The sequence below is a fragment of the Trichomonas vaginalis genome, chromosome III (assembly GCF_026262505.1).
Source record: "Trichomonas vaginalis G3 chromosome III, whole genome shotgun sequence".
Lineage (NCBI taxonomy): Eukaryota > Parabasalia > Trichomonadida > Trichomonadidae > Trichomonas > Trichomonas vaginalis.
In genome coordinates this window covers 12,808,145-12,831,501 of record NC_067205.1, presented here as the reverse complement: position 1 = coordinate 12,831,501, position 23,357 = coordinate 12,808,145, and the positions used below count along the sequence as shown (strand labels likewise).

The 23,357-nt window shown below is 33.4% G+C and overlaps 9 protein-coding genes across 9 annotated transcripts, besides 4 other annotated features; 6 read left to right on the top strand and 3 right to left on the bottom strand.

The window, feature by feature from the left end:
* Positions 1-575: part of a mobile genetic element that runs on past the window's edge.
* Positions 576-614: 39 nt separating this feature from the next.
* Positions 615-1,409, bottom strand: TVAGG3_0691280 (cell division; the record flags this gene model as incomplete). The annotated part of the gene is made up of 1 exon (XM_001321154.2): positions 615-1,409. The coding sequence occupies one exon, from the start codon at positions 1,407-1,409 to the stop codon at positions 615-617; it is 795 nt and encodes a 264-aa protein (XP_001321189.2).
* A 762-nt stretch (positions 1,410-2,171) lies between these two features.
* On the bottom strand, positions 2,172-3,478 carry TVAGG3_0691270 (proteasome assembly; the record flags this gene model as incomplete). Its single annotated transcript, XM_001321155.2, has 1 exon — positions 2,241-3,461. One exon carries the CDS (start codon positions 3,459-3,461, stop codon positions 2,241-2,243), a length of 1,221 nt encoding a protein of 406 aa, XP_001321190.1.
* A 1,213-nt stretch (positions 3,479-4,691) lies between these two features.
* On the top strand, positions 4,692-5,483 carry TVAGG3_0691260 (ribonuclease inhibitor domain-containing protein; the record flags this gene model as incomplete). Its single annotated transcript, XM_001321156.1, has 1 exon — positions 4,692-5,483. One exon carries the CDS (start codon positions 4,692-4,694, stop codon positions 5,481-5,483), a length of 792 nt encoding a protein of 263 aa, XP_001321191.1.
* A 75-nt stretch (positions 5,484-5,558) lies between these two features.
* Positions 5,559-6,653, top strand: TVAGG3_0691250 (surface antigen family; the record flags this gene model as incomplete). The annotated part of the gene is made up of 1 exon (XM_001321157.1): positions 5,559-6,653. One exon carries the CDS (start codon positions 5,559-5,561, stop codon positions 6,651-6,653), a length of 1,095 nt encoding a protein of 364 aa, XP_001321192.1.
* Positions 6,654-8,080: 1,427 nt separating this feature from the next.
* On the bottom strand, positions 8,081-10,951 carry TVAGG3_0691240 (uncharacterized protein; the record flags this gene model as incomplete). The annotated part of the gene is made up of 1 exon (XM_001321158.1): positions 8,081-10,951. The coding sequence occupies one exon, from the start codon at positions 10,949-10,951 to the stop codon at positions 8,081-8,083; it is 2,871 nt and encodes a 956-aa protein (XP_001321193.1).
* A 662-nt stretch (positions 10,952-11,613) lies between these two features.
* Positions 11,614-13,275, top strand: TVAGG3_0691230 (uncharacterized protein; the record flags this gene model as incomplete). The annotated part of the gene is made up of 1 exon (XM_001321159.1): positions 11,616-13,256. One exon carries the CDS (start codon positions 11,616-11,618, stop codon positions 13,254-13,256), a length of 1,641 nt encoding a protein of 546 aa, XP_001321194.1.
* Positions 13,276-13,687: 412 nt separating this feature from the next.
* TVAGG3_0691220 (protein serine/threonine kinase protein) lies at positions 13,688-15,469 on the top strand (the record flags this gene model as incomplete). The annotated part of the gene is made up of 1 exon (XM_001321160.1): positions 13,703-15,148. One exon carries the CDS (start codon positions 13,703-13,705, stop codon positions 15,146-15,148), a length of 1,446 nt encoding a protein of 481 aa, XP_001321195.1.
* A 187-nt stretch (positions 15,470-15,656) lies between these two features.
* Positions 15,657-16,306: a mobile genetic element.
* A 366-nt stretch (positions 16,307-16,672) lies between these two features.
* Positions 16,673-16,961: a mobile genetic element.
* A 33-nt stretch (positions 16,962-16,994) lies between these two features.
* TVAGG3_0691190 (solute carrier family 35 member F6 family) lies at positions 16,995-18,173 on the top strand (the record flags this gene model as incomplete). The annotated part of the gene is made up of 1 exon (XM_001321161.1): positions 17,005-18,144. One exon carries the CDS (start codon positions 17,005-17,007, stop codon positions 18,142-18,144), a length of 1,140 nt encoding a protein of 379 aa, XP_001321196.1.
* A 422-nt stretch (positions 18,174-18,595) lies between these two features.
* TVAGG3_0691180 (cysteine-rich, acidic integral membrane protein-related family) lies at positions 18,596-19,522 on the top strand (the record flags this gene model as incomplete). The annotated part of the gene is made up of 1 exon (XM_001321162.1): positions 18,596-19,522. One exon carries the CDS (start codon positions 18,596-18,598, stop codon positions 19,520-19,522), a length of 927 nt encoding a protein of 308 aa, XP_001321197.1.
* A 3,412-nt stretch (positions 19,523-22,934) lies between these two features.
* Positions 22,935-23,357: part of a mobile genetic element that runs on past the window's edge.

Genomic DNA, 23,357 nt, shown 5'->3' with positions numbered 1-23,357 from the left:
TATTATTTAGCCAACACAACTTATCTGGTATCGAGAAAATTCAAAAAAAGCACAAAATTTGAAAATTGCTCGGTTCTACATTCAAAATAAATTTCATTAATTTTTACGTACATATTAAGGTACTTATCTTCTACATATATAATCTTCATTAGATATATACATGATAAATAAAATTCATAAAACATTAAAAATCAAAAAATTAGATGAACCTTGGCAATTAAACTCTATTAAATAATAGTTGTTTATAAATTATATTATATTATCATTTAATATTATTTTGATAATGAAGATTTTATTTTGCAATAATATAAACGAAATTTTTTACCTTATGAACTTTTGATGGAAATATGCAAATTTAAAATAATAAAGAAAGCCGCGAGCGAAGCGATCGGCTTAGTTCGAAGATTTTGATTCAAATCTTTGCTTATATTCCTTAAATTCTTTATGAAACTCGCAACAGTTCCATAAAAAATTTTAAATTCTAAACTGTCGAAATTACCGATCGGTAATCACACCCTTCACGAGTGTGCCACTTTTTACAGGTGTGTCACTTTTAGCTAAAATTACCCCTACTCATTCTCGGAGTAGTTTGTGTACCCTGCAAGCTCTGGTGTCTAGCGACTCTTTCCTTCGAAAATTCTTGCTACCATAACAGCGACTGCGGCATGCATTGAATATGGTAATCCAACAAAATTAATATTAGTCTGCATAATTTCTAAAATGTATCTGGCAATGAGAATATTCTCAGTATTATGACCAGATATTCTCATTAATTGAGTCATATAGAGCAATGGAGTGCCAAATGTGATATTGAAACCAATTGTGGCTAATAAGTCATGTTCAGCTTCATAAAGTTCTCTGGAAGAGAAAGTATTACCACCAAAACAGTGATCGGCCATTCTTATTAAGTCTCTCACACGTGGCGGTCTGTAATCTTCAACTTTCGAACCAATGAAAACAGCAGCATTGCAATAAAGTTTCAGTTTGCTGCGTGGTAATTGGTGTGTAGTCATATACTTGTCCATGATTCCAAAAGCAATGTATAATCCGTTAGTTCCCATGTTTAACCTATAATGTACATGGGACATTGAATCAAATGCAACTCCTCTATCCAAGAAGTTTATTTCATCTTGAATAAAGAAGTTTCTTTTGATTTCAAGCTCATTTTGGCATAAAGATCGGTAAATGATGTGTTGGTACTGCGTAACATCTAAAATATTCCTGGGATCACCGATAGGACATTCTTTGTTCTTGAAACGTTGTTCGTGATTAGGATTTTGGCTTTCTTGCTGAAAAACGAACAATGGTTGATCTTCTCCACATGCAATAAACGACGAAGTAAGATTTGAAGCTTCAGAAAAGCTTGCATTTGTACTATTTAAGAAATCTACCGACTGATTCTCTATCATAGTGACAGGAGAATTATGATTTCTCGAAATAAATGTAAGAAAAATTGAGAGAATAGACGTTTAGAAATTTGAAAAGAACGCAGTAAATTGTTTATCGGCAAATGTATATGATGAATTATTTTAGGAACTTGTAATATATTGCACACGGTGTGTTCGTTTGAGTATTTAACGTATGTTGCATTGTCAAACAAAATCCACCCGAAAAAAGTTGCTATATGGAACGTTATTATGAAATATTCATGAATTATTCCACAAGAAAATCAATGTTATTATGGTCTTGGACACTCAAATGAATAAATTTAGAAACATCAAATTTTATTCAACAATTTTATCTTAGTGATAATAGTATAATTCTTAAAATTTAATGAAAAAGCATTTCCTTATTTCCACAATATATAATAGCGTAAGAAATTTTAAAATATTTTGAAAATTTTTAATTTTTCGAAAATTGCTGTTATATATCTACTATGAAGTCATAAATGTACACTTCACACTCTGCCTTTTCGGCTTTCTTGTAAACGATATTTCTCTGATTTGAGATCACTAATCAATATAAACTGCAAATTCGGTTTAAGCAAGTTTGACTTGAGTCACATTCCTTTTACATAAGTTAATACAAGTTAAAATAGTATGAATAAAGTTTCATATTGAAAATAGAAAAGGTTACAATACAATATCATGCAATTTCCTTCTGAAATTGAAATTTTAGCTTAAAAATTACCCAATTTTAAATGATAATTGAAAATATATTTTGAATTTTTTTTATTAATGGTATAAAAAGGGAAATAATTAAAAAATTCATATAAAATCAATATCAATAAAAGCATTTATTTACTTCTTGTCCTTATCTTTTTCGTCATCTTTCTTCTTATCCTTCTTGAAGAGGTCGCTATTTGGATCAACACCAGGGAGGCCAGACAAAATGCTATTTAATGTATCTGGATCCTCTAATTCCTGTTGAATCTTGTCATTATTATTTTCTGGAAGTTCGCGAGAAGCTTCAAGAGCTGCCTTTAATTCAGGATCATCCATATCAATATCATCATTATTTTCCTTTGGAGCATCTTGCATAGAAGCCTTTAGAATTGCTTGTAATTCAGGATCGTTCATTTCTGCCTCCTGTAATGATTCTCTCAATGCTCTCTGTAATTCTGGGTCATTCAGATCATCTTCGCCCATATCTGGAGCCTTTGGAACTGGAACTGCTGGCTTAGGTTCCGAATTTTGTTGTGCTTCGTTTCTTGAAGCAGCAAGAGTAGCCTGGAGCTCGGGATCCATCTCCTCATCAGCGCCGCCATCTGCTGTGTTGTTTTCGTTGATGTATTGACGAACTGAGTTGAGATAATTTTGATTTTCTGTTTCATGCCTAGATTCTTCGAGGACTCTACGGAATTCTTCATCTTCATCGGCATATTCTTGAAGAGAAGCGTTGATGGCTTGTTGAATGTCATCATCAACAATATTTGGATCGCCAGCATCTCCCGGGCCGATTGGAGAGAGTAAAACTAAGTCAGAGAGAATTGTCTTGCTGACTTGAAGACGGATAAAGTGAGATGGTTGAGTTAATTGCTTAATATAACTTTCTAAGATTTCTGGTGAGTTAACATCATCACCAAAGGCTATAATATCAACACCAACGGCTTCCTTGTTAGTATCACGTACAAGAGCTTCGATTCTTTCTTGTGTAAAATCATGATGGGAACCAACGAAGATTACGATCCTTTTGATAGAGACTTCTTGATCACGGTGACGAAGAGCTAAGAATCCACAGCGAATAGCGTTTTCAAAACGAATTTCTCCACCAATTGTGATTGCATCTAAAGCGTGGCTGACTTTGATCATGTCTTTGCACAGTGATAATTGAATACCGAAGTTTCCCGAGCCAATTGTTGCAACAGCAAACTGATTTTTAGCAGAGTTCTTGTGATAGCTGGCAAGAAGTCGATCAGCGGCAAGAGTTTGCGCAGCAAGACGATTTGGATAAAAATCGCCGTTAATGGAGGTGATTGAGTTATCAATCATCATGACAACGGCTTGGTATGAATTACTCATTTATAAATTAGAAAAAGTGACAACAATTGATTGGTCAGATTTTTATATTAAAATTTTTGAAAAATTAGTAGTGCATCGGAATAGAAGTTTTCTGTTAAATATAAATTAGTTAAAATTTTGTCGAAACTCGGAAAAATTTTGGTGAAATAATTTTTGATCACTAAAATTCTGCTGTAAAATTATATCTATTTTTCATTATATAGGAAATGATAAGATTTTCCTTAAGTTCATATGCAAAAATTTTTATGAAGTTCAAATTTTGATTCAATCTAAAAACATAATATCCATTTGACTACTTCAAAGATGTTTTCTCCCTTCGAAGTATGAAATCAGACGCATCTAAAATTTTTTATTTGAATGCACAATGAAGAGGTGTTGGACCAAGTTTATCTTTTTCAATGAACAATTTTTGTTAGTTCGAGATATTATAAGTTGGTAATTAATTCATGCAAAATCTTTCAACATCCAATAGTTAATTAAATGTCAACAAATTTAAATTTTTTTTAACTGTTCTGGATAATCAGGAAATTGTTAAGCCTTTAATTTTCAAGTCTTGAATTGATATAAAATTTATTTTTATATTATGACCACTAATCATCTACAAATATCTCTTAAATACCAGTGTCTAAATATCTATTACAAGAGGTATATCAGTATTATATAGAAAAATGAATCTTATATCAAAATAATATCTAGGCCAATTAGATGTTATAAAGCATATCTAGTATGACTGTACTTTTTATGAATTGTATTTTGGCGGATCCGAAAAGTAACCTTATTTCTCTCAATTTTTTTCCGAAAATGCACCAATAAATACAAATTGAAGAAAATTATCAGGACAATGATCGAATATTGTATTCTACTAATGGTGTTACAAATATTGAGATCAAATCTGGGTGCGAGGTTATTTTTGGACAACTTGGTCCATCGTATTGCGGGAATCATGCATTCGAAGGTAGCAGACGCACTCTCAAATCTGTTACATTTCAAGCGAATTCCAAACTTAATACAATCAGTGATTGTGCATTTTATCAATGCACAGAACTCAATTCGATCGATTTTTCAAATTGTCAATTTCTTAGAACAATCAATACATATGCATTCTATAGTTGCCGTTCACTAGTAAATATATCTTTACCATCTTCAGTCCAAGTATTGTCAAAACATTGTTTTATTTATTGTTCCAAACTTGAGAATGTTTTCATTACATCAGATTCTGAACTTCAAACAATGGATACCGGCTGCTTTAAAGGAACAATTCTTAAAACTCTTTTTATTCCAAAATATGTTTCGGTGATGAATGCAAACCTAGAATCCCCAGAACCACTTAAGACAATTGAATGCGATGAAGAAAGTGAATTTTTTACATCAGTTAACGGCATTTTATATACGAAAGATAAAAAATCTTTAGTTTTCTTTCCAATAAATTACTCCAAATCATTTACAACTCCAAACTTTATAGAAAATATAGGATATTATTCATTTGGATTATCTTTTATCGAATCCATTACATTCACACCAAACGTGAAAACAATCGAAACATACGCATTTATTGGCACCCAATTAAAGTCATTAAATCTTCCATCTTCCATTAATTTAAATGGCTTTGGACAATTTCAAAGCTGCAAAAGCTTAAATGAAATTACTATAGAGAATGGAGTCACTAGTATTAGCTCATTATGTTTTATGGAAGCAAATATATCTAGTATTGTATTTCCGAATACATTGAGAAGTATTGGCCTTAAAGCTTTTGCATATTGTTATAATTTGATTGATGTAACAATCCCAAGATCAGTAACAAGTCTCGGGGGCGGATGTTTCTCTTCGCATACAAATATTACCTTTGAAGAAGGATCTCCATTCATCCGAGATGATCAAAATCTCATATTTAATTCAAGAACAGTTCTGTCATTATGTTTGAGTGAAAAAGAATCATACACAATTCCAGAAGATGTTGTATTGATTCATGACAATGTATTTAGTGACAATAATAATCTAAAAACTATTATTTTTGATGGCTAATCGAAGCTTAAAACTATAAGTGGCTCAGCATTTTCTAACTACAAGAATTTGACAAATTCTCTTGAAGTAATCAACATGCGTGCTTTTATTGGGTGTACATCACTCAAAACAATTAAATTCGGGAATAATCTGAAAACAATATATACTCATGCTTTTTACGGCTGCACAAGTATTGAAACAATTGAATTTTCTGAATGCGAAAACGCAACAATCAAAGAATATGCTTTTTCTGATTGTAAGAATCTCAAAAATATTATTTTCTCAAACAATGTTACATTGATTCAAGATTCAAGTTTCTTAAATTGTTTGTCATTGAGAGAAGTTGTTTTCCCATCTTCATTAGAGAATGTTGATAGGTCTGCCTTTTACAACACAGGAATAACGAATATCACATTCCCTGCTGACAGTAAACTTAAATCTATTGGCATGGGCTGCTTCAGCAAATGTGTTAATCTTTCATACATCACACTTCCTCCATATGTCAAAGAGATTGGATCTAATTGCTTCGAGAACACTAACATCACAACATTCACAGTTCCAAATCAAACAGAGTACATGTCAGACTACGTCTTCAAAGGGTGCAAAAATCTCGCCAAGTTAACAATTCCTGAAGACTGCTCTCTTCAAAGCATTGGAAATTTGTTCTTCGAAGGATGTTCATCTCTCTCAGTCATCGAGTGTCCACGAAGTGACTACTTCACAGCTGATGTCGGCGCTCTTTACAACAAGTCAAAGACAATCCTCTTCTGCTTCCCACCAGCTTCAAAGATAAAGTTCTTCAATCTCCCACAGACACTTCGTACTATATCTTTAGGCGCATTCATGGGATGCAGAAATCTCATCAGCATCTCTATCCCAGACGACTCTGTTACGAACATCAAACAATATGCGTTTGCGAACTGTTCTTCACTGACCACTATCAACATCCCTAAGTGTGTCACTAACGTCGAGAGTTCTCTCTTCTTCGGGTGTGATCATCTCCGATGTGGTGTCATCATCGAGAATCGAACAATGTCATTCATTCGTAAAATCATATCAGAATGTCTTCTCAACCCTAAAGCTATATACTCATGTGACTTCCTTACATGTCAATGCAGAGTTATCAACGCAGAAATCACACCATCACTTCTCTATGCATTCACTGTTATTCTGTATTTTGGACTATTTTAAAAAATTTATTTTCAATTTACTTTTATATCAATAATATCATTTAACTGAAATACATATATGAATTTTTATTTCTATGAAATAATGATGATTGCTCTGCTTATACCTTTTCATTTTGGAAACAGTATTCAATAATCATTCCAAAATGAGTTCACAACTATTACACTCGAAAAAGGAATTATCAATACCTCAACATACTCAAATACATAATCTACAAAAACAGGCTATGTATGAAATTTTATGGTAAATATAAGAAGTAAATCAACACTAACAATTATTTCTCAGCTAAACTTGTTTCAATGATTAACGATTAATGTTTATCCATAGAGGACATTAATAACCCAGTGGTATCTATATATTGTCTCATAATTTTCTCGATCATTAGATCAAATTTCCATTAATACTTCAATATTTACCTATTCATATATTGAATAATGTATATGAATAGATATAAAATGATAAGTATTGACTTTGATCATCGATATTTGATATTTCGTGTAAATAATATTCCTTTATTAAGCAATAACAATTCTACAAAGTTTGATTATCATAATATATTTTCTCAAAATAGCACTCTTCGTAGATAAATATTGTTTTTCTTTATTTATACATAAAAACATTTTAAATCTTCATTTGTTGTAGCATTAAATATATCTACTTTAAAATAAATTCAAGAGACAAAGTCAGATCTACTGCACTTCAGTATGCAGTTGGTAGAGACAATTTAAATTATAATTTCATATTCTTTTGATTTCAAGTCAATCAGTAAAAAAGAACATTATTTTCTTAATAGAACTGATGATAATAAGTGACCGATAATAAAAAGTTCAATTATTTTCTCACGAAATTTTAGAGAAACATAAGACTAAATGATATTTCCTAAGAAATCTTAGTATTAACATCAAATCCACTAGTCAGTAAATATGTTACATGTATATTTTTGAACGTTGAAAAAAAAATTATGTAAAAATTATTACCCATTTGTAGTTTCACTGGGTAGATGTTCAGTGTATGATGACGAGGAATTATTTAATTAATTCGAATATAACATGAATGGTTAGTTTTAAAATATTTACTATATATGAGACTCGACAATATTTGATTTCAATAGTTTATCAAACCATAAAAATTGAGATACGTTTGGAAATACATTTGCTGTTGAACTCTATTTAGTATTTAGATGGTGACTCAGATCCTAATACAATCTAAATACTAAAAGCTCGTTGTAAGGATGACAATAACTTGAAGATTTTTAATTGCGAAATCTCGACAACGTGAAATAATCTTTGATAGAACAGTTTGTGGTTATAAGAAGTGCTATTGATCCCATTATAAACTTTTATATTGATACTGACATCATGAAAAAGAGAGATAAAATACAATATATATATTTTTATTCTAACAAAATTCCGATAAAAAAAATTTTAATATCAAACCAAAATTGGTTTGAAATTATCAGGTGGAAGACTATTTGCAATTTCGAAAGGATTCAGAGCTGTTTTGTTCAATTTCTGGAAGAATTCGTTCCTCATTTCTATTGATTTGAAAACAGACTCTGGTTTAACAGTCATGAAGTAGATGAACGCAATTGATGCAATTTCCTTTCCAATATTCGCTGATTTGATGAATCTGAATTCAGGTTCTGTCCAAACGAAAGCTTTCCTCGTAGAAAGAACGCTGATCCTGTATCCATCTGCTGAATGTTGCTCTACGATGATTGTGAGCTTGTGGTGAGGGAAATCTGGCGATTTCGTGTTCAAATTCATTGATGATTCTGAGAAAATGACGGCTATTTCTGATTCAGTGTTTCTGGCATCGAAATTAAGCCTGCAAACACCCATATCAGCAACTCTGCTCTGTAATGATCCGCCATTCTCCGAAATAAGATTATTATTAATGAATAATGATCCCAAACTCTGTTTGAAACGTGAATATGAAGGTGTTTCGTCATCAATTTTCTCATGGGATAAGTGGATAAGCTTGATTGGAATGATAGGAACAGATTCGATCACATCGAACTGTTTAATGACAGATAATTCATCATCTACCTTGTAAATATTGTTCTGGAGACCAGTTTGGAACAGGAAATCAATGAATTTGTGGCGTAACATGACTAATTTTCCTTCTTCATCGTCTTTTTGTTCAGAACGAATGGAAATATGCTGGTATTTCTTGGTATTTGGCTCTGAATAGCTTTTATCTGTTGCATGGACCTTCATCATTCTGTCTTCTGCCCCTTCAATTCTGCATGGATCTGATTCAACAGGATTGACAGCGGTGGAAGGAGGTAGATGAAGATCAGATGGCTTTGGTATCTCTGATAAATTGTTCGGGGCTGGTTCATCTGTTAATTCGAAGGCAAATGAACCCCTTGGTTCTCTAATGTGAACAATAAATGACGATTTACGGGTCTTATCGCCTGCAAGAAAGATCAAATGATCATCTCCGACAAGAACTGAGAACACAGGCTTTAATAATAATCTGTCATCTACTTTTGGAGGAACGGCACGGATAAACGAGGTATTGTTAAGAAGGGATGTATCAAGAGGAAGCGCACAAAGCATTCCAACAGTATAATTGATGTAGCGGCTAACACCAGAATTTTGATTTTGGTCAGCGAATTGAACAAACTGCTCAGTAAAATCAGATTTGAGAACTTGGTTGCCAATCAGTGATATCTGTGCAACAAGAACTAAAAATGACATAAGAAGAGCAGAATTTGAATATCCTCTTTCAGAAATCACAGGAAGAACAATGTCCATGTATGGTTTGAGTGAAATATCATTAAATGGAATGGAAGCTGCAACAATTAAGTTGACATTAAGTATGATATTCTCAACAAAAGAAGATGAAGAATATTTGTTAATAACTTTAGCCAATTCTTCAACGAAAAGAGATGGATCTTGCTTAGAAACAATGCTAAATACAAGAGACATCGTTCTGGCTTCTTCCGTTCCAGAAATAATATTTCTGAAAATTGATTGATCAATTAAGCGTACTTCTGACAACTGCTGTATAATAATTGCATAGTTGTAGTAATAAATTTCATCTGTATAGAAGACTGGATTTGGTGCAACTAACATATTCAAAAATGAATCGACAATTTGGTCATTCATGTATCCTGACAGTAACTGGTAGCCTGTCATAACCGTTATGAACTTCATCTGCTCTTTAATTGACTTCAAAACCATTGTCAAAACGTATGGTTCCCATTTTGAGTTGGAAAGGTCCCAGGAACCGCAAATGAACATAAGAATGGATGAGTGGATTTTAAGGAGAACAGGATCGTACTTGGCAAATGGCTCAAAAATGTTTTTGCCAAATAATGAAAAATACAAATCTGCCGGAAAACGAGGAATATAAAGGTCTTTGCACTTTTCAACAAAGTTCTGACTGATCTTCATCAGTTTTTCAAACATAAGAGAGAAAATGGTAAATAACGGAATTTCTTTGGAAATTTCATCAGGATTGACGGAATTTGTGTACTGGGAGATACGGAAAGCAGCACCGGATATTATATTCCTATCAATGTTCTCGTTCTTCTGTAGTTTATCGTTAAATAAAGTTGTCAGAATTATTTCGTATTCGTTTTGGATTGCGAGGCTCCATTTATGCATAAACTGTTCAATAAAGGCCCACTTTGAGATATACTTCCTGATTAGTTCCCAAACTGTTTCTGTTGTCAATTTCGAAAAAGAAATTGTTAAAAATGTCAATTCCAAGAATTTCTCGAGAAGAGGAATTCTTATAGTATCTGACAGTGTTTGAACAATGTATTCTGTTGTTAGGAAGTCAGAACAGCCAATTAGGACACGAATTAAAGTATCCCATGTTTGTTCGTCGAAATAACTCGATTTTGTAATGCAATCACGTAAAACACGCTGCAATTTTTCAATCAGTTTCTGTCTTGCACCTGGATATAAATTATCATTTTGAAAATCAACAACTAATGACATGTAACGAAAGATTTGTTGAGCATACTTGTTGTGTGTTTCTTTATCCTTGAAAAAGTTAGAGCTAGTCAACCAGCGATGAAAGATATCTAAAGCTGTTGAAATAGCATCTTGATATAGCGTTGATAATGAAAAGCAATACGCTATAGCTTGCATCATCCAGTTTATTTTGAATTCTGAGTCAAGTCTTGGGAAACTTCCATCGGTAGAGAAAGAAGAAACAGTTGTTACAGCGATGGAAGATGCAGCATCATGCTCAAGCAATGTTAGGACTTCATCCGCACCATTATCTTCTAGGATTTTAGTTTTAATTAAGTGCGAGAGAATCAAAGTTGGAGAACGCGTCATTTTTTTATACAAAATTGAAGGAGTTGGAAAGTGATATTGTAACATTGACATAAACAACTATCTAATAATATTGAAAACACACGAATTGGGATCTGAAAAGATTTTTTTCATACAACAAATCTGTCATCAAAATCAATAATTGCAATCTATTTAAATTTTCCCTCAAATTCATACTTGCATTGGAAAGTCAAATCATGTTCATCACTAATCGGATTCATAATTTCAATTCTCATGCCGATGTAATTGAATTCATATTGTCTTACATAAAGAACAAAATGTTTATACAAAAAATAAAGATTTACAAGCTATTGCATAGTAACACACCATTCTTGCATTCCTTATAAGGCAATATCTTTAGCTTTCTTCATCCAAAGAACTTACTACTATGCAATACTTTAAATATAACATTCATAGAAATAAGGCAAGTATATTCATATCTTGGAATGGTTAACACGTATATTAGAGTTATATATTTTAGTTATTCATTATTATTTAGACAATAAAGAGTCCTCTGATCTGTTTCGAGTAATGTAATTTGCCAGATTCATCCGAAGCTCTTAAGTATTGTTATCTTCTGTTTTTTTAATGTGCTCTTAATATTGAATAGTTTACAATTTGACATCGGAAACGTCACTTTTTCTAAAAATTTAATCCAATTTTAAAAATGAAAGCCGTCAATGTAAGCTTTATGTCCAATGCCAAAATTCTCTTTGCCAGTATGAATTTACCAGAGAAATCTACAATTGGAAAGTTAAAAGAAGGACTTAAAAACAAAATTGACGTTTTTCATTACGGAGACATTATTATAATAGAGCAACAAGCAAATGGAAACTTTGACGTTCTCGAAGATACTAAAACTATCGGCTCAATTAGTGCAAAAGGCGAAATTAATTTGAAAGCCATGCCTCGCTTTGTTTTATGCGGTTTCAAGCAATGCGAAACATATTCTCAAAAGCAAATAGATGTTTTGAAGCCAGTATTCCACATTATGTTCGACGTTCTTAATGACATTCCTCTAGTTTATTTAATGGGCTACCAGTATCAACGCGAAGGCAAGAAAAACATTGTTTACAAGATGCTTTCATACTCCCTTCCATTATGCGTTCAAGGCTGGTTCCATGATACATTATTTATCGTTCAAAAAATTCCTCCAATAGATATTTGGAATTATCCTGAAACAACAATCGCAAATTACTTAGAAAACTTCAGACTTGCAAACAAAATGTCAATTTCGGCTTATTCTCTCGATGCTTGGGGTAAAATCGCCGCATTTCAATTTTTATCAGAAAAAATACCTCAAATTACAGAAACATACGTTCGCCAGAATATATCGCGTTGCGTACCAGTAGAAGTCAAGAATTCTTCCGAAAGCGAATTGATAGAACGAACAATTTTTCATATCAGGAAAAACAAAGTTACAGATCCTAAGACAGCCAAGCAATACTACTTCAATACAATTATCAGTGACGGTTGCCAGGCCGGTTTCATGGAAAAAGTCAAGTTTAAAGTGGTCGGAGGATTATTTTACCAAAGAAGGTATATTTACATATCCCAACAGCGCGTTTACATTACCAAAGACTTGTCCACCAATATTGTCGATGAAGAACTCACTACTTACCTCAGAAAAACGTATTATGATGGCGAAAATTTAATTGTCGAGTTTGACTCGAAAGTTAAGTGGGCCATGAAGACCAAACGCGCCAAGATCATCAAAACCGCGATCGATGATATCATTACATGCAAATTCGCCGACTTTGTGATTCCAGAATCGAAAAGTACCGAATTTGACATCAAAATCAACGATCCATCCAAAACAGACCAGTTACCAAACAACGAGGAAGAGATTGCTGTTGTTGCTCCCATTCATAAATTGGCAGAAAACGAGTTTGATTCGATAAGTTCGACAGAAGAGAGTTTGTTTAAGATGTCAAACCCAGGATTGACAATTTCGCCATCACTACAATCAATAGGTGCTGACGAAGAGTCAACAAAGTCAGGAAACAAAGTTAGAAATCTAAAAATTGTTCCGAAATGCATTCCAAAGTTTAAGATTCCTGATCCGGAGACATCCAATGATTCAATTGATGTTAAACTCAAATCTATGAACGTGATTTCTATTGTTCAACCAGTTGAAGAAAATATTAATTTATCTGAAGAAGAAAAAGTACTTCCAAGCGCTGAGGATTTCTTCCAATACACAGGATATGAAGAATTCACTAACAACAAGGCGCTTCTTCTCTGGCTTTTATTCTTTTCTTTCATTATCTCTGTAACTAGATTCCTTAGTGGATCTTCTAAGAAATAAAGTGTGCGTTTTATACTTGTTATATTCATTAATAGCTATTTTGGTCTTCATTTTTTTGAAATCTCAAAATCTCTTCAAAAAGAAACAATAATACAGAATTATGGACGTAATATATCACTAATCTATATCTTTAAAAACAGATATAATTCAAACTCAAATCATATCTTTGCAGATATGAGATCAATTTTCAAAAAAAATCAAAGATTGAACTTTGGATGCACTTGATTGAATAATTATATAAAGTATTATTTTTGATTTTGGCTTCCAGAGTTCTAGTTTATATTACTCTTCCTATTTGAGCACAATTTCCTATAAAATTTCTTGAAAACCGAAAATTCTGTATTGCAATCGAACATCTGCCATTTTCAAATTCAATATAATTTGTAAAATCTGTTGAAAAATATTCTTCTCAAAAATTGAATAAAAGATTTCTTAAACGTACACCAATGAATATTCCTGGTTTTCTACAAGAGAAGGTTCTCGGAAAGGGTTCATACGGTACAGTCTACAAAGCGAAACGAATAGCTAATGATCAATCATATGCTGTTAAGATTGTTAATACAGCAGGAATGTGCAAAAGAGAATTAGAAGATTCAGTCAACGAAATCAGATTGATGGCATCATTTAACTCACCATTCATTATAAGTTTCTATGAAGCATTTGCATTACAAACACGTTTATGCGTTATTACGGAATACGCACGCTTAGGAGATCTTTCCAAACTCATTGATAGAAGGAAAAGGACAAATAGACCACTCCTTGAAGATGATATTTGGAGATTCCTGATTCAAGTTACAGAAGGTCTCAGAGTTCTCCATGAGAAAGGAGTTGTTCATAGAGATATCAAGAGTGCTAACTTACTTCTTTGCGCACCAGATTTAGTTAAAATTGGTGACTTGGGAATTAGTACAATCCTCCACTCTCATCAATTCGCTAAAACTCAGATAGGTACACCATTGTATCTTGCACCTGAAATCTGGCGTCGTCGCCCATACGATGCCAAGTGTGACATGTGGTCTCTTGGAGTAGTTCTCTATGAAATGCTCAACTTTTCCTTCCCATTCATTGCAAATTCAACAGAGGAGTTAGGCCGCCGTATTCTTGCTGGTAGAATTGGCCCAATTAGAAACGGTTATTCATCTGAGATTCAGAATATTGTCAACTTATTACTTCAAACAAATCCTGATAACAGACCAAGTTCTGAGGAACTTATGAATATGCCATGCATTAAGAATAGAATGCACTTGATTGCTTCTTTGCTCCCAGAAGAACAGCAACTTTTACATTCTCATGATGATTTTGATATTTTACCAACAATCAAAGTTCCAAGAAAGATCAATCAGTGTGCATTCCCAGCCCCAAACTATGAAGATGATAAGGATTTGGTCAGACCTATGGCAGAAAGATTACATGTCAAAGGAGGTCCAGCAACAGAAAAAGACGCTGATTTAATATCCACAAGAGAATTAATGATGGTTGCTGATCATGATTGGTGGTCACCAAAGAAGCTCAAAATCAGTGATGAAATTGAATCTGATAGACGTGAGAGCAAACCTTTATCACAGAGATCTCCTAGTGTTCCACCAATTATACAACAGCCAAAGGTACCAATAATCATCCAACCAAAGCCTAAACCAGTTCCAAGGCATATAATTCACAGACAAAATGATGAAAATGTAAATCCACAAAAACAACCAATCCATAATAAGATTTACAAGCCACAACCTCCAGCAGAAGCCAGATGGCCACCAGCAAACTACTATGCTCCAAGACCATCCCCGAGATATTGCTTCGCAAACAAAATACCTCCTCGGGCTTATCCACCAAAACAATCAAATGTCAACGCAGCGCCACGAGGACAATATAAGTATGTTATTCCGCCATGGGCATGAATAATTTTTTAGGATTCATTTTTTGTGTTATGTATTGTGTTTAAAATATGATTTTTCTTATTATATCTTCCTTGTTGACTTCTTGCTTATCACTTTCCTATTCCAAAAATTGGTATTAATCCCTCATTGAATGTGCTACTTCTTTCCAACTATCTATTGCCTATATTGCTGCCTAATATGAAAATTAGCTCAAGTTATTTAGCTCTATTTTGTCTTTCTTCAACTTTTTCATATTATTTTTTTTTCATTTTTATCTTTTTTTTGCATCAAATTATGCAGCTAAAACAGAAAATGAGCTGAAGATGTATGTGAGATATTTACACAGCTGATTGTTAAGTTAATTTAAATTTTGGTTCTGATAAATCATATTTTTTGGTCACTATCCATATTTCGAAGATGCATTTAACCGAAAACTGTCCAGCTTACCTTTCTCCTATCGTGTCCAGGGCAAAATAGAAATACCCCATTGAATTTTTTTTACTGAATTTTTCAGAAATCCGATTGATTCGGCAAACCCAAATTTTAGCTAAAAGTGACAGGGAAAAAAACGTTTAGTATTAAAAAAAAGACCGATGAGAGCTTCGTTCGAAATATAGAGGGAACTGAGAATGCGCAACCATTCTCAGGGAATATTGGATGCTATTCCCGTTCCCTCTGTATGGAAAATTGAGGTTTTCAAAGGGAGTTAAAATAATATCAAATTTATACTAATTTACTTCAAAATACAAAAGTATTTGACAGCTAAAATTAGTTACTTTAGCAAGCCTATCAATACCCTTTTACGATTATTGTTACTTTTTCGAAATAAAAGTAAAAACAAATTTATACTAATTTACTTCAAAATACAAAAGTATTTGACAGCTAAAATTAGTTACTTTAGCAAGCCTATCAATACCCTTTTACGATTATTGCTACTTTTTCGAAATAAAAGTAAAAACAAATTTATACTAATTTACTTCAAAATACAAAAGTATTTGACAGCTAAAATTAGTTACTTTAGCAAGCCTATCAATACCCTTTTACGATTATTGCTACTTTTTCGAAATAAAATAAATTTATTATCAAAAACCTTTTTTAAGTAAAAATAAAAATGTTATTTTATATCAAGTTTTTATTCATAAATTTTTATAATGTTGTATAAATTTGAAGGTGGAAATCGAGTAGGTGCCAAAAGTGCTTACTCTTAAACAACCGTCGGATTTCCGGGTGAAATCGTGACACACTTTCGTCTTTCGTAGGCGGTGGTGGTTGTTACAAAAGGTAACTTCGAATGTAGCGTGAAATCTGCAAAAAAAATTCTGAAATTTGAATGGATAACACAAAAATTGAATAGTTTACGTCAATAAAAAAGAGAAAAATGAAGCCAATGTATCTCGAACCTAGGACTTAGAGCAGCAATCCCACTGTTTATCAAATTACACTACATGCATCTCTCACCTCAGTGAATGAGATCAACTATATGATAACTTTTTCCCCATTATATTCTTGTGGAAAAGTGACAAATAGCAACTTTGACCCTCTCTCGGTGGAAATCTGTAATAATTTTATCTTGAAAAGACTTGGCATTCTCAACAATGAATTGAGGGGTATTGCATCCAAATTCTGTAATTTGCGCGAGCGAAGCGAGCGGCTTAGTTCGAAGATTTTGATTCAAATCTTTGCTTATATTCCTTAAATTCTTTATGAAACTCGCAACAGTTCCATAAAAAATTTTAAATTCTAAACTGTCGAAATTACCAATCGGTAATCACACCCTTCACGGGCGTGTCACTTTTTATAGGTGTGTCACTTTTAGCTAAAATTACCCCTACTCAGGTTAAATATTTTGAATCTAACTGTATGAAAAGTTTTTTTGAATGGAAAAAGAAGTCGATTTCGGAAAGCCAAGAAGGATTTTGTATATCACAGGCTCGATGTTGGGAAGCTTAGCAAGTTACTATATGCGAACACTCTTCTACTCCAGACAGTCAAGATATAAAAGTGGCTGTCCATATATTAATTTTGATAGACCGTGGATAGGAACACTAGTAATGACTATTGGCATCTCCATTTGTACATTAGTTTATTATATTCAAACTTTGATAGATCCAAAAAATTATCCAAAAATTACACACATTCCGTTATACATCTATTTAATGATTGTTCTACCAGCATTATTAGATATATTGATATCTGCAATCTACTCATTTGCAATTTCAGAGAATACGGGATCAATTTCAATTGCAATTAGATATTTCGATCTACTTTTTGTCATTATTATACAGAACATATTTATGACTCCAATTCATTATGCATATCAATGGTTTGCACTCGGAATCGTAACACTTGGAATTATATTCGTTTCAATTGGAGTTCTTTTAGGCTCCCAATTTAAAGCAAAGCTACTTCCTACCATTCTTCAGTTAATTGCACAGCTAATCATGTCAATAAGAACTATCATTATCCAAAAAATTTTACATGAAAATGATGTTTCTCCTTGGTTATTTACAGGAATTGACGGAATATATGGATTTTTACTTGTTCTTTTCGGATTCTATCCAATTGCGAATTTCTTACCTGAACATTCATTTGCTTCTTTGCATGAAAGCTTTTGTTCTTCAATTTTGTTGACTTTTCATTCTTTGACGATTATTCTTTTATTTTTGATTTATATCCCGATTACTTGTGTATATAATGGCTGTACAACAGGAACTATCATGACTACTAATGCTGTAGGATTCACTATTGTTGAAATGATCAGTGGATCAATTGCATGGATTATAGATTTGATTATTTATCATGCTTTCAATGGAAAATTCATATTGAGATCAGATGAAAAGTTTGGAGTTAGATGGACTGATAAAAGCTACTTTAGATTGATTGGATCATTAACTTTCCTTCTAGGAGGAGCTATTTATTTGAAAATAATCAAATTCCCATGTTTTAAGTATCCGGCTGCATCTGTGACGAAAATAAATATATCTGAAACTCCATCTGAAGTGAATTTTGAAGTTTAAATATTTTAGATTTTGTTCTTAATAAAATACTATCTATATAATAGATATTTTTTTTAAATAGATTAAAACCAAAAGTCCGAAAATAACTTGTGGATAATTTCAAAAATTTGAAATTTTCATCAATATATGAAGGTATTAACAACCTCCAATAGTAAGTAACTTGCATTCTTTTATTTTCACAATTAAAAAATTCATCAATACGAATCATACGCTTTCTCTTCTGGCGGCTTGACACTAGCAAAATATTTTTGAGAAGATAAATCTTGAAAAATTCAAAAGATTTACGTCTTAGATTTTTTTGAAGGATTATTGATGCTTAGATAATGATAAGTATATTTGTTAAAACCATACATTGAATTAAAAATTTGAGAAAGATTTTTTGAGAGCGAGGAAATTTTGTATTGAAAATAAATTTGAGTTCCTATAAAAATATCTCAGGTCATTTTTGAAGATGTCTTCACAGAAAACATGCGATTGCAACAAGCAAAACGCCGGCAAGTCCCAATGGTTCAAATGCCAATGTTGCCCAGGTTGTAAATGCGGAAGCAACTGCCACTGCACAAAGGATAACAAGTGTTCTCCAGACTGCCACTGCGGAGAAGGATGCAATTGCAACGAAGGATGCTACTGCAACGAAGGATGCAAGTGTGGAAGCAACTGCCACTGCACAAAGGATAACAAGTGTTCTCCAGACTGCCACTGCGGAGAAGGATGCCACTGCAACGAAGGATGCAAGTGTGGAAGCAACTGCCACTGCACAAAGGATAACAAGTGTTCTCCAGACTGCCACTGCGGAGAAGGATGCAATTGCAACGAAGGATGCTACTGCAACGAAGGATGCAAGTGTGGAAGCAACTGCCACTGCACAAAGGATAACAAGTGTTCTCCAGACTGCCACTGCGGAGAAGGATGCAATTGCAACGAAGGATGCTACTGCAACGAAGGATGCAAGTGTGGAAGCAACTGCCACTGCACAAAGGATAACAAGTGTTCTCCAGACTGCCACTGCGGAGAAGGATGCCACTGCAACGAAGGATGCAAGTGTGGAAGCAACTGCCACTGCACAAAGGATAACAAGTGTTCTCCAGACTGCCACTGCGGAGAAGGATGCAATTGCAACGAAGGATGCTACTGCAACGAAGGATGCAAGTGTGGAAGCAACTGCCACTGCACAAAGGATAACAAGTGTTCTCCAGACTGCCACTGCGGAGAAGGATGCAATTGCAACGAAGGATGCTACTGCAACGAAGGATGCAAGTGTGGAAGCAACTGCCACTGCACAAAGGATAGCAAGTGTTCTCCAGACTGCCACTGCGGAGAAGGATGCAATTGCAACGAAGGATGCAAGTGTGGAGCTGACTGCCACTGCAACAATTAAATTTTTGATAAAATAAATATTTCAAAGTTTTTATCAAATTAAATCATTTTTTATACAATGCATTTAATACAATACATTTGCTTGCTATGCATACAACAGCTGTGCTAACTACACCAAATGTTTTTGTTGAATACCTGAATGAATTGTTTGCTTGAAAACATATTGAAAATACGAGCATCTTCGACACAAGAAGATCCATGGCCTCCGATTAAACTAAATATCTATTATCCAATAAAGCAATAATTTTCCAAGATTGAAAATTCTAGAAAATATTAATATCAAAAAAAAAAAAGGTAGTGGGGCCTCCAGGCGCGTTGCGCCCTCTAGCCCTGAAGATGTTTAGTATAAATGAAGTTTTTATTCGGAAAATTGTTAGTCTTCTGGTGTGAATTCGGAGGACTCTTCTTCTTCCTCCATTGCTTCTGGGAAGAAGCCTTCTTCTGGGTCGAAAACATTATATAATGTGTCGCTTTTCACAAATTATATATGTTTTCATGCTTTGTCACTTTTCTGTCACTTTTCGGGTAAAAACATTTTTATTATTATATATAAATGAATTTTACAAAACCTCCGTTACCGTTCTTTGGAAATAAGAGTAAATGTAAAGATATTATATTGAGAGAACTTAAGAAACTACCGAATGGTCTAACATTTGTAGATTTGTTCGGTGGAAGTTTCTATATATCCCATTGTGCCATACAATATTCCCAGACTCAAAGATTATATGCAATGACTTCGACAACTATATGGACCGTCTCAAACATATTCCAGACACAAACAATATATGAAAGAGTTAAAAGAAAGATACCTATAGGTAAGATGGAACGTATACCATTAGATAAGAAAAATATTGTGAGAGAGGTTTTGAAAAAAGCAGAATATATAGACTGGGAAGTATATCTGCTAGACTATTATAAGTGGTTCTATAAGAGTTCATGACATTGAAACACTTATGTCAAAAGTTTTATACTTAACTATACAAATGTTTTCAAAGAGGACATAGAAAAATATATTGAGGGTATAGAGTTTGTGAGATGTTATTGGACAGATTGTATGAAAAATATAAAGACAAGGAAAATGTTTTCTTTATAGTGGACCCGCCGTTCTATAAACACATGGGATTTTCAATACCAAGTAGACTGGACTTTGAGAGACTCTTTAGAAACTTTAGACGTTTTACATAACCATCCATGCTTTTACTTTACATCCGATAAAAGTGGTGGAACCGTTATGAGATGGTTAGAGGACATACATGACTATGAGTTTAGATATGACAAGATAGAATATGAGAGAGGTCCTATAACCGGAGAAAGTGTCATAACAAAGAAATTTTATTAGAAGTAAATGTGGTTTGAAATAGGACTACTTGTTTTAGTTTTTTCCATTGTGTCATTTATTTCTTTGACGTGGCAGAAAAGTACAGAGAATATGAAGATGAACCAATGCCTGCAAATGTCCAGTATATGTACTCTAAGAGATATTTTTATCTAATATTAAATGGACGCACAGAACTTAGCGAATGCACAGCAACCTGGACAACCAAACCCAGAGAATATTCCAAATGAAGTTAGAATACAAACTGCAATGGCAAACTATGGCAAGTGCCAACAGATGTACAAATGCAAACTGCCATGTCAAATGACGCTGCGTTAGTTTGCCACCATGGTATGCAAATATGAGATGAAAGAGTTTTATACAAACCCTGAAGTGGGATATAAACAACTTTATGCAGATTGACGCGAACACAGGAGTTGACCCAGAATATGTTTTCTACCAGAGGAGAAACAGAATGTATGAGCTCAGTTAAAGAATGCTATGGAACTCAACAGGAAACGTAAGAGATAGGCGGACATTAGATTTTTACATATAGTAAAATGGGTTTCTTCAGTAAGATAGGAAACTTCTTTCGAAATGTTGGAAGAGGTATATGGGATGGAATAAAAACCGTAGGAAGAGGAATTTGGAACGGAGTCAAAAATGTGGTAAAGAGTAGGTCAGTTCGTTGGTATTATACCTAAAGACCCTGAACCAGAAGAGCAAGCTCTGTTATACAACAGCCTGAACCTGCACCACAGTCTAGTTGGCAACCAAATCCACACACCTCAACCGTATAAAAAATTATATTTTTACCGTTCGATAGTAGTTGTATATGAAACTAAGTTCTAAGTAAACGCATGGTATAATGGAATTATTCTTTTCTTCCATCTGTAGTAAACCATACTTGAAAGTCTGAAATACTTCCACTTGGTGGTTCGTATAACTTTGGTAGTTTTCGTAAAAGTCATTTGCCAAGCATAACAAAAGAGTTTTGGCGCCAGAAAATGAAGCATGAACAATAATAGCATCTTGGTCGAAAACATTTCATATGTTCCATTAGGTTTCGACTTCATAAAAGTCTGGGTGTACTGGATATGCTGCAGGCTGATTTAACATCCTCATAAATCTATACCATGCAAGTTGTTATATTTTGTAGAAATATAAACGTTTTCTCCAAGGTCTTCTATTCTATTGATTTTAACAGTTGCATTTTTCCTGTCATAAATAATATCGAGATGGTACTCTCCCTCGTCAATGTATACTGGTTTGCATATTCGATATAGATATCGTTTATTTTTTCTTGAAAAGCTTGAAGAGTTGTTTCTAAGTTTACAAGCAAACTAACTTGTAAAAGTTTTCCCTGTTCAAATTTCTCATACATACGTTTTTCTTTGTTATAGTATCGAACTTCAAAACCGACCGTAAATGGGAAACCATGTATGGCGTCTGAAATGAACTTCATTCTACGAAAGCCAATAGCTTTTGTGGCAGATGGGTCTCTTAACCATCTTAATGGGTAGTCAAAACGATAGCCTTCATCTTTACGGTCTCTGTCTCAAACTTTTGACCGACATTAGTAAAAGTTCATCTAATGGTTTAGTTGTAGCAACTCTTGAATTTTCTTTTTCTATTGGAAGCATATTTATCTAGAATAAAAATGTCGAAAGATATTGCTTCCATAAGAGAAATACAACACAACCGACAACTCATTATGCAAGCTCTAAATAAGAACACAACAAACTTTTCAAAACTATTCTAAGATATCTGAGTCATTGAAAGAAGGAAACTTAAAACTGACATTAAACCAATGACAGATGAGTTTCTATTTCAAGACAAGAAGAACAATACTGTCTGTATAAATCCAACAAAAGGAACTTAAACGAGAAACCTATAAATGAACTTCTTTTGAAAACAGATGTGACAACAAAGCTGACAAAGAATATGTGACGATTCAATAGCAAAGAAGAAGAAAGACTAACAATGCTTATTGCAACAAAAGAACATACTCATCCTGAACTAGCAGACAAAACATATGTTGACAATAAAAATGTCAAGTGAAGTGACAAGAGCTGAAAACGAATATTCTAAAAAGACTCATATACATTCTATATCTGAAATAACAGACTTAAACGTTAGCCTTGAAAAGAAAGCAGATAAGGGATATGTGGCTAGTAAGTTAGAGAAGAAAGCGGATAAGGAATATGTGGATGAAAAGATAACGAAATGAAAGAAAGGGTTGACTGGTACCATGAATGGACATCGAAGATTTTAAAAACTAAAGCCGATACAGGATGGGTTTCAGGATGTTTTAGACCTTAAAGCAGAGAAAACTTATGTTAACGATGAGTTAGAGAAGAAAGCAAATAAGACCATACACATACAAGTTTTTACAACTTTTACAAGCAGACACATAATATTGAACTTTGACCTTGGTTCAAGTGACCTTTAGAGAATCCAAGTACAAGCGTAAAAGATACACTAAACAATTTAGATAACAGTTGCAGGAACATTGAAAGTC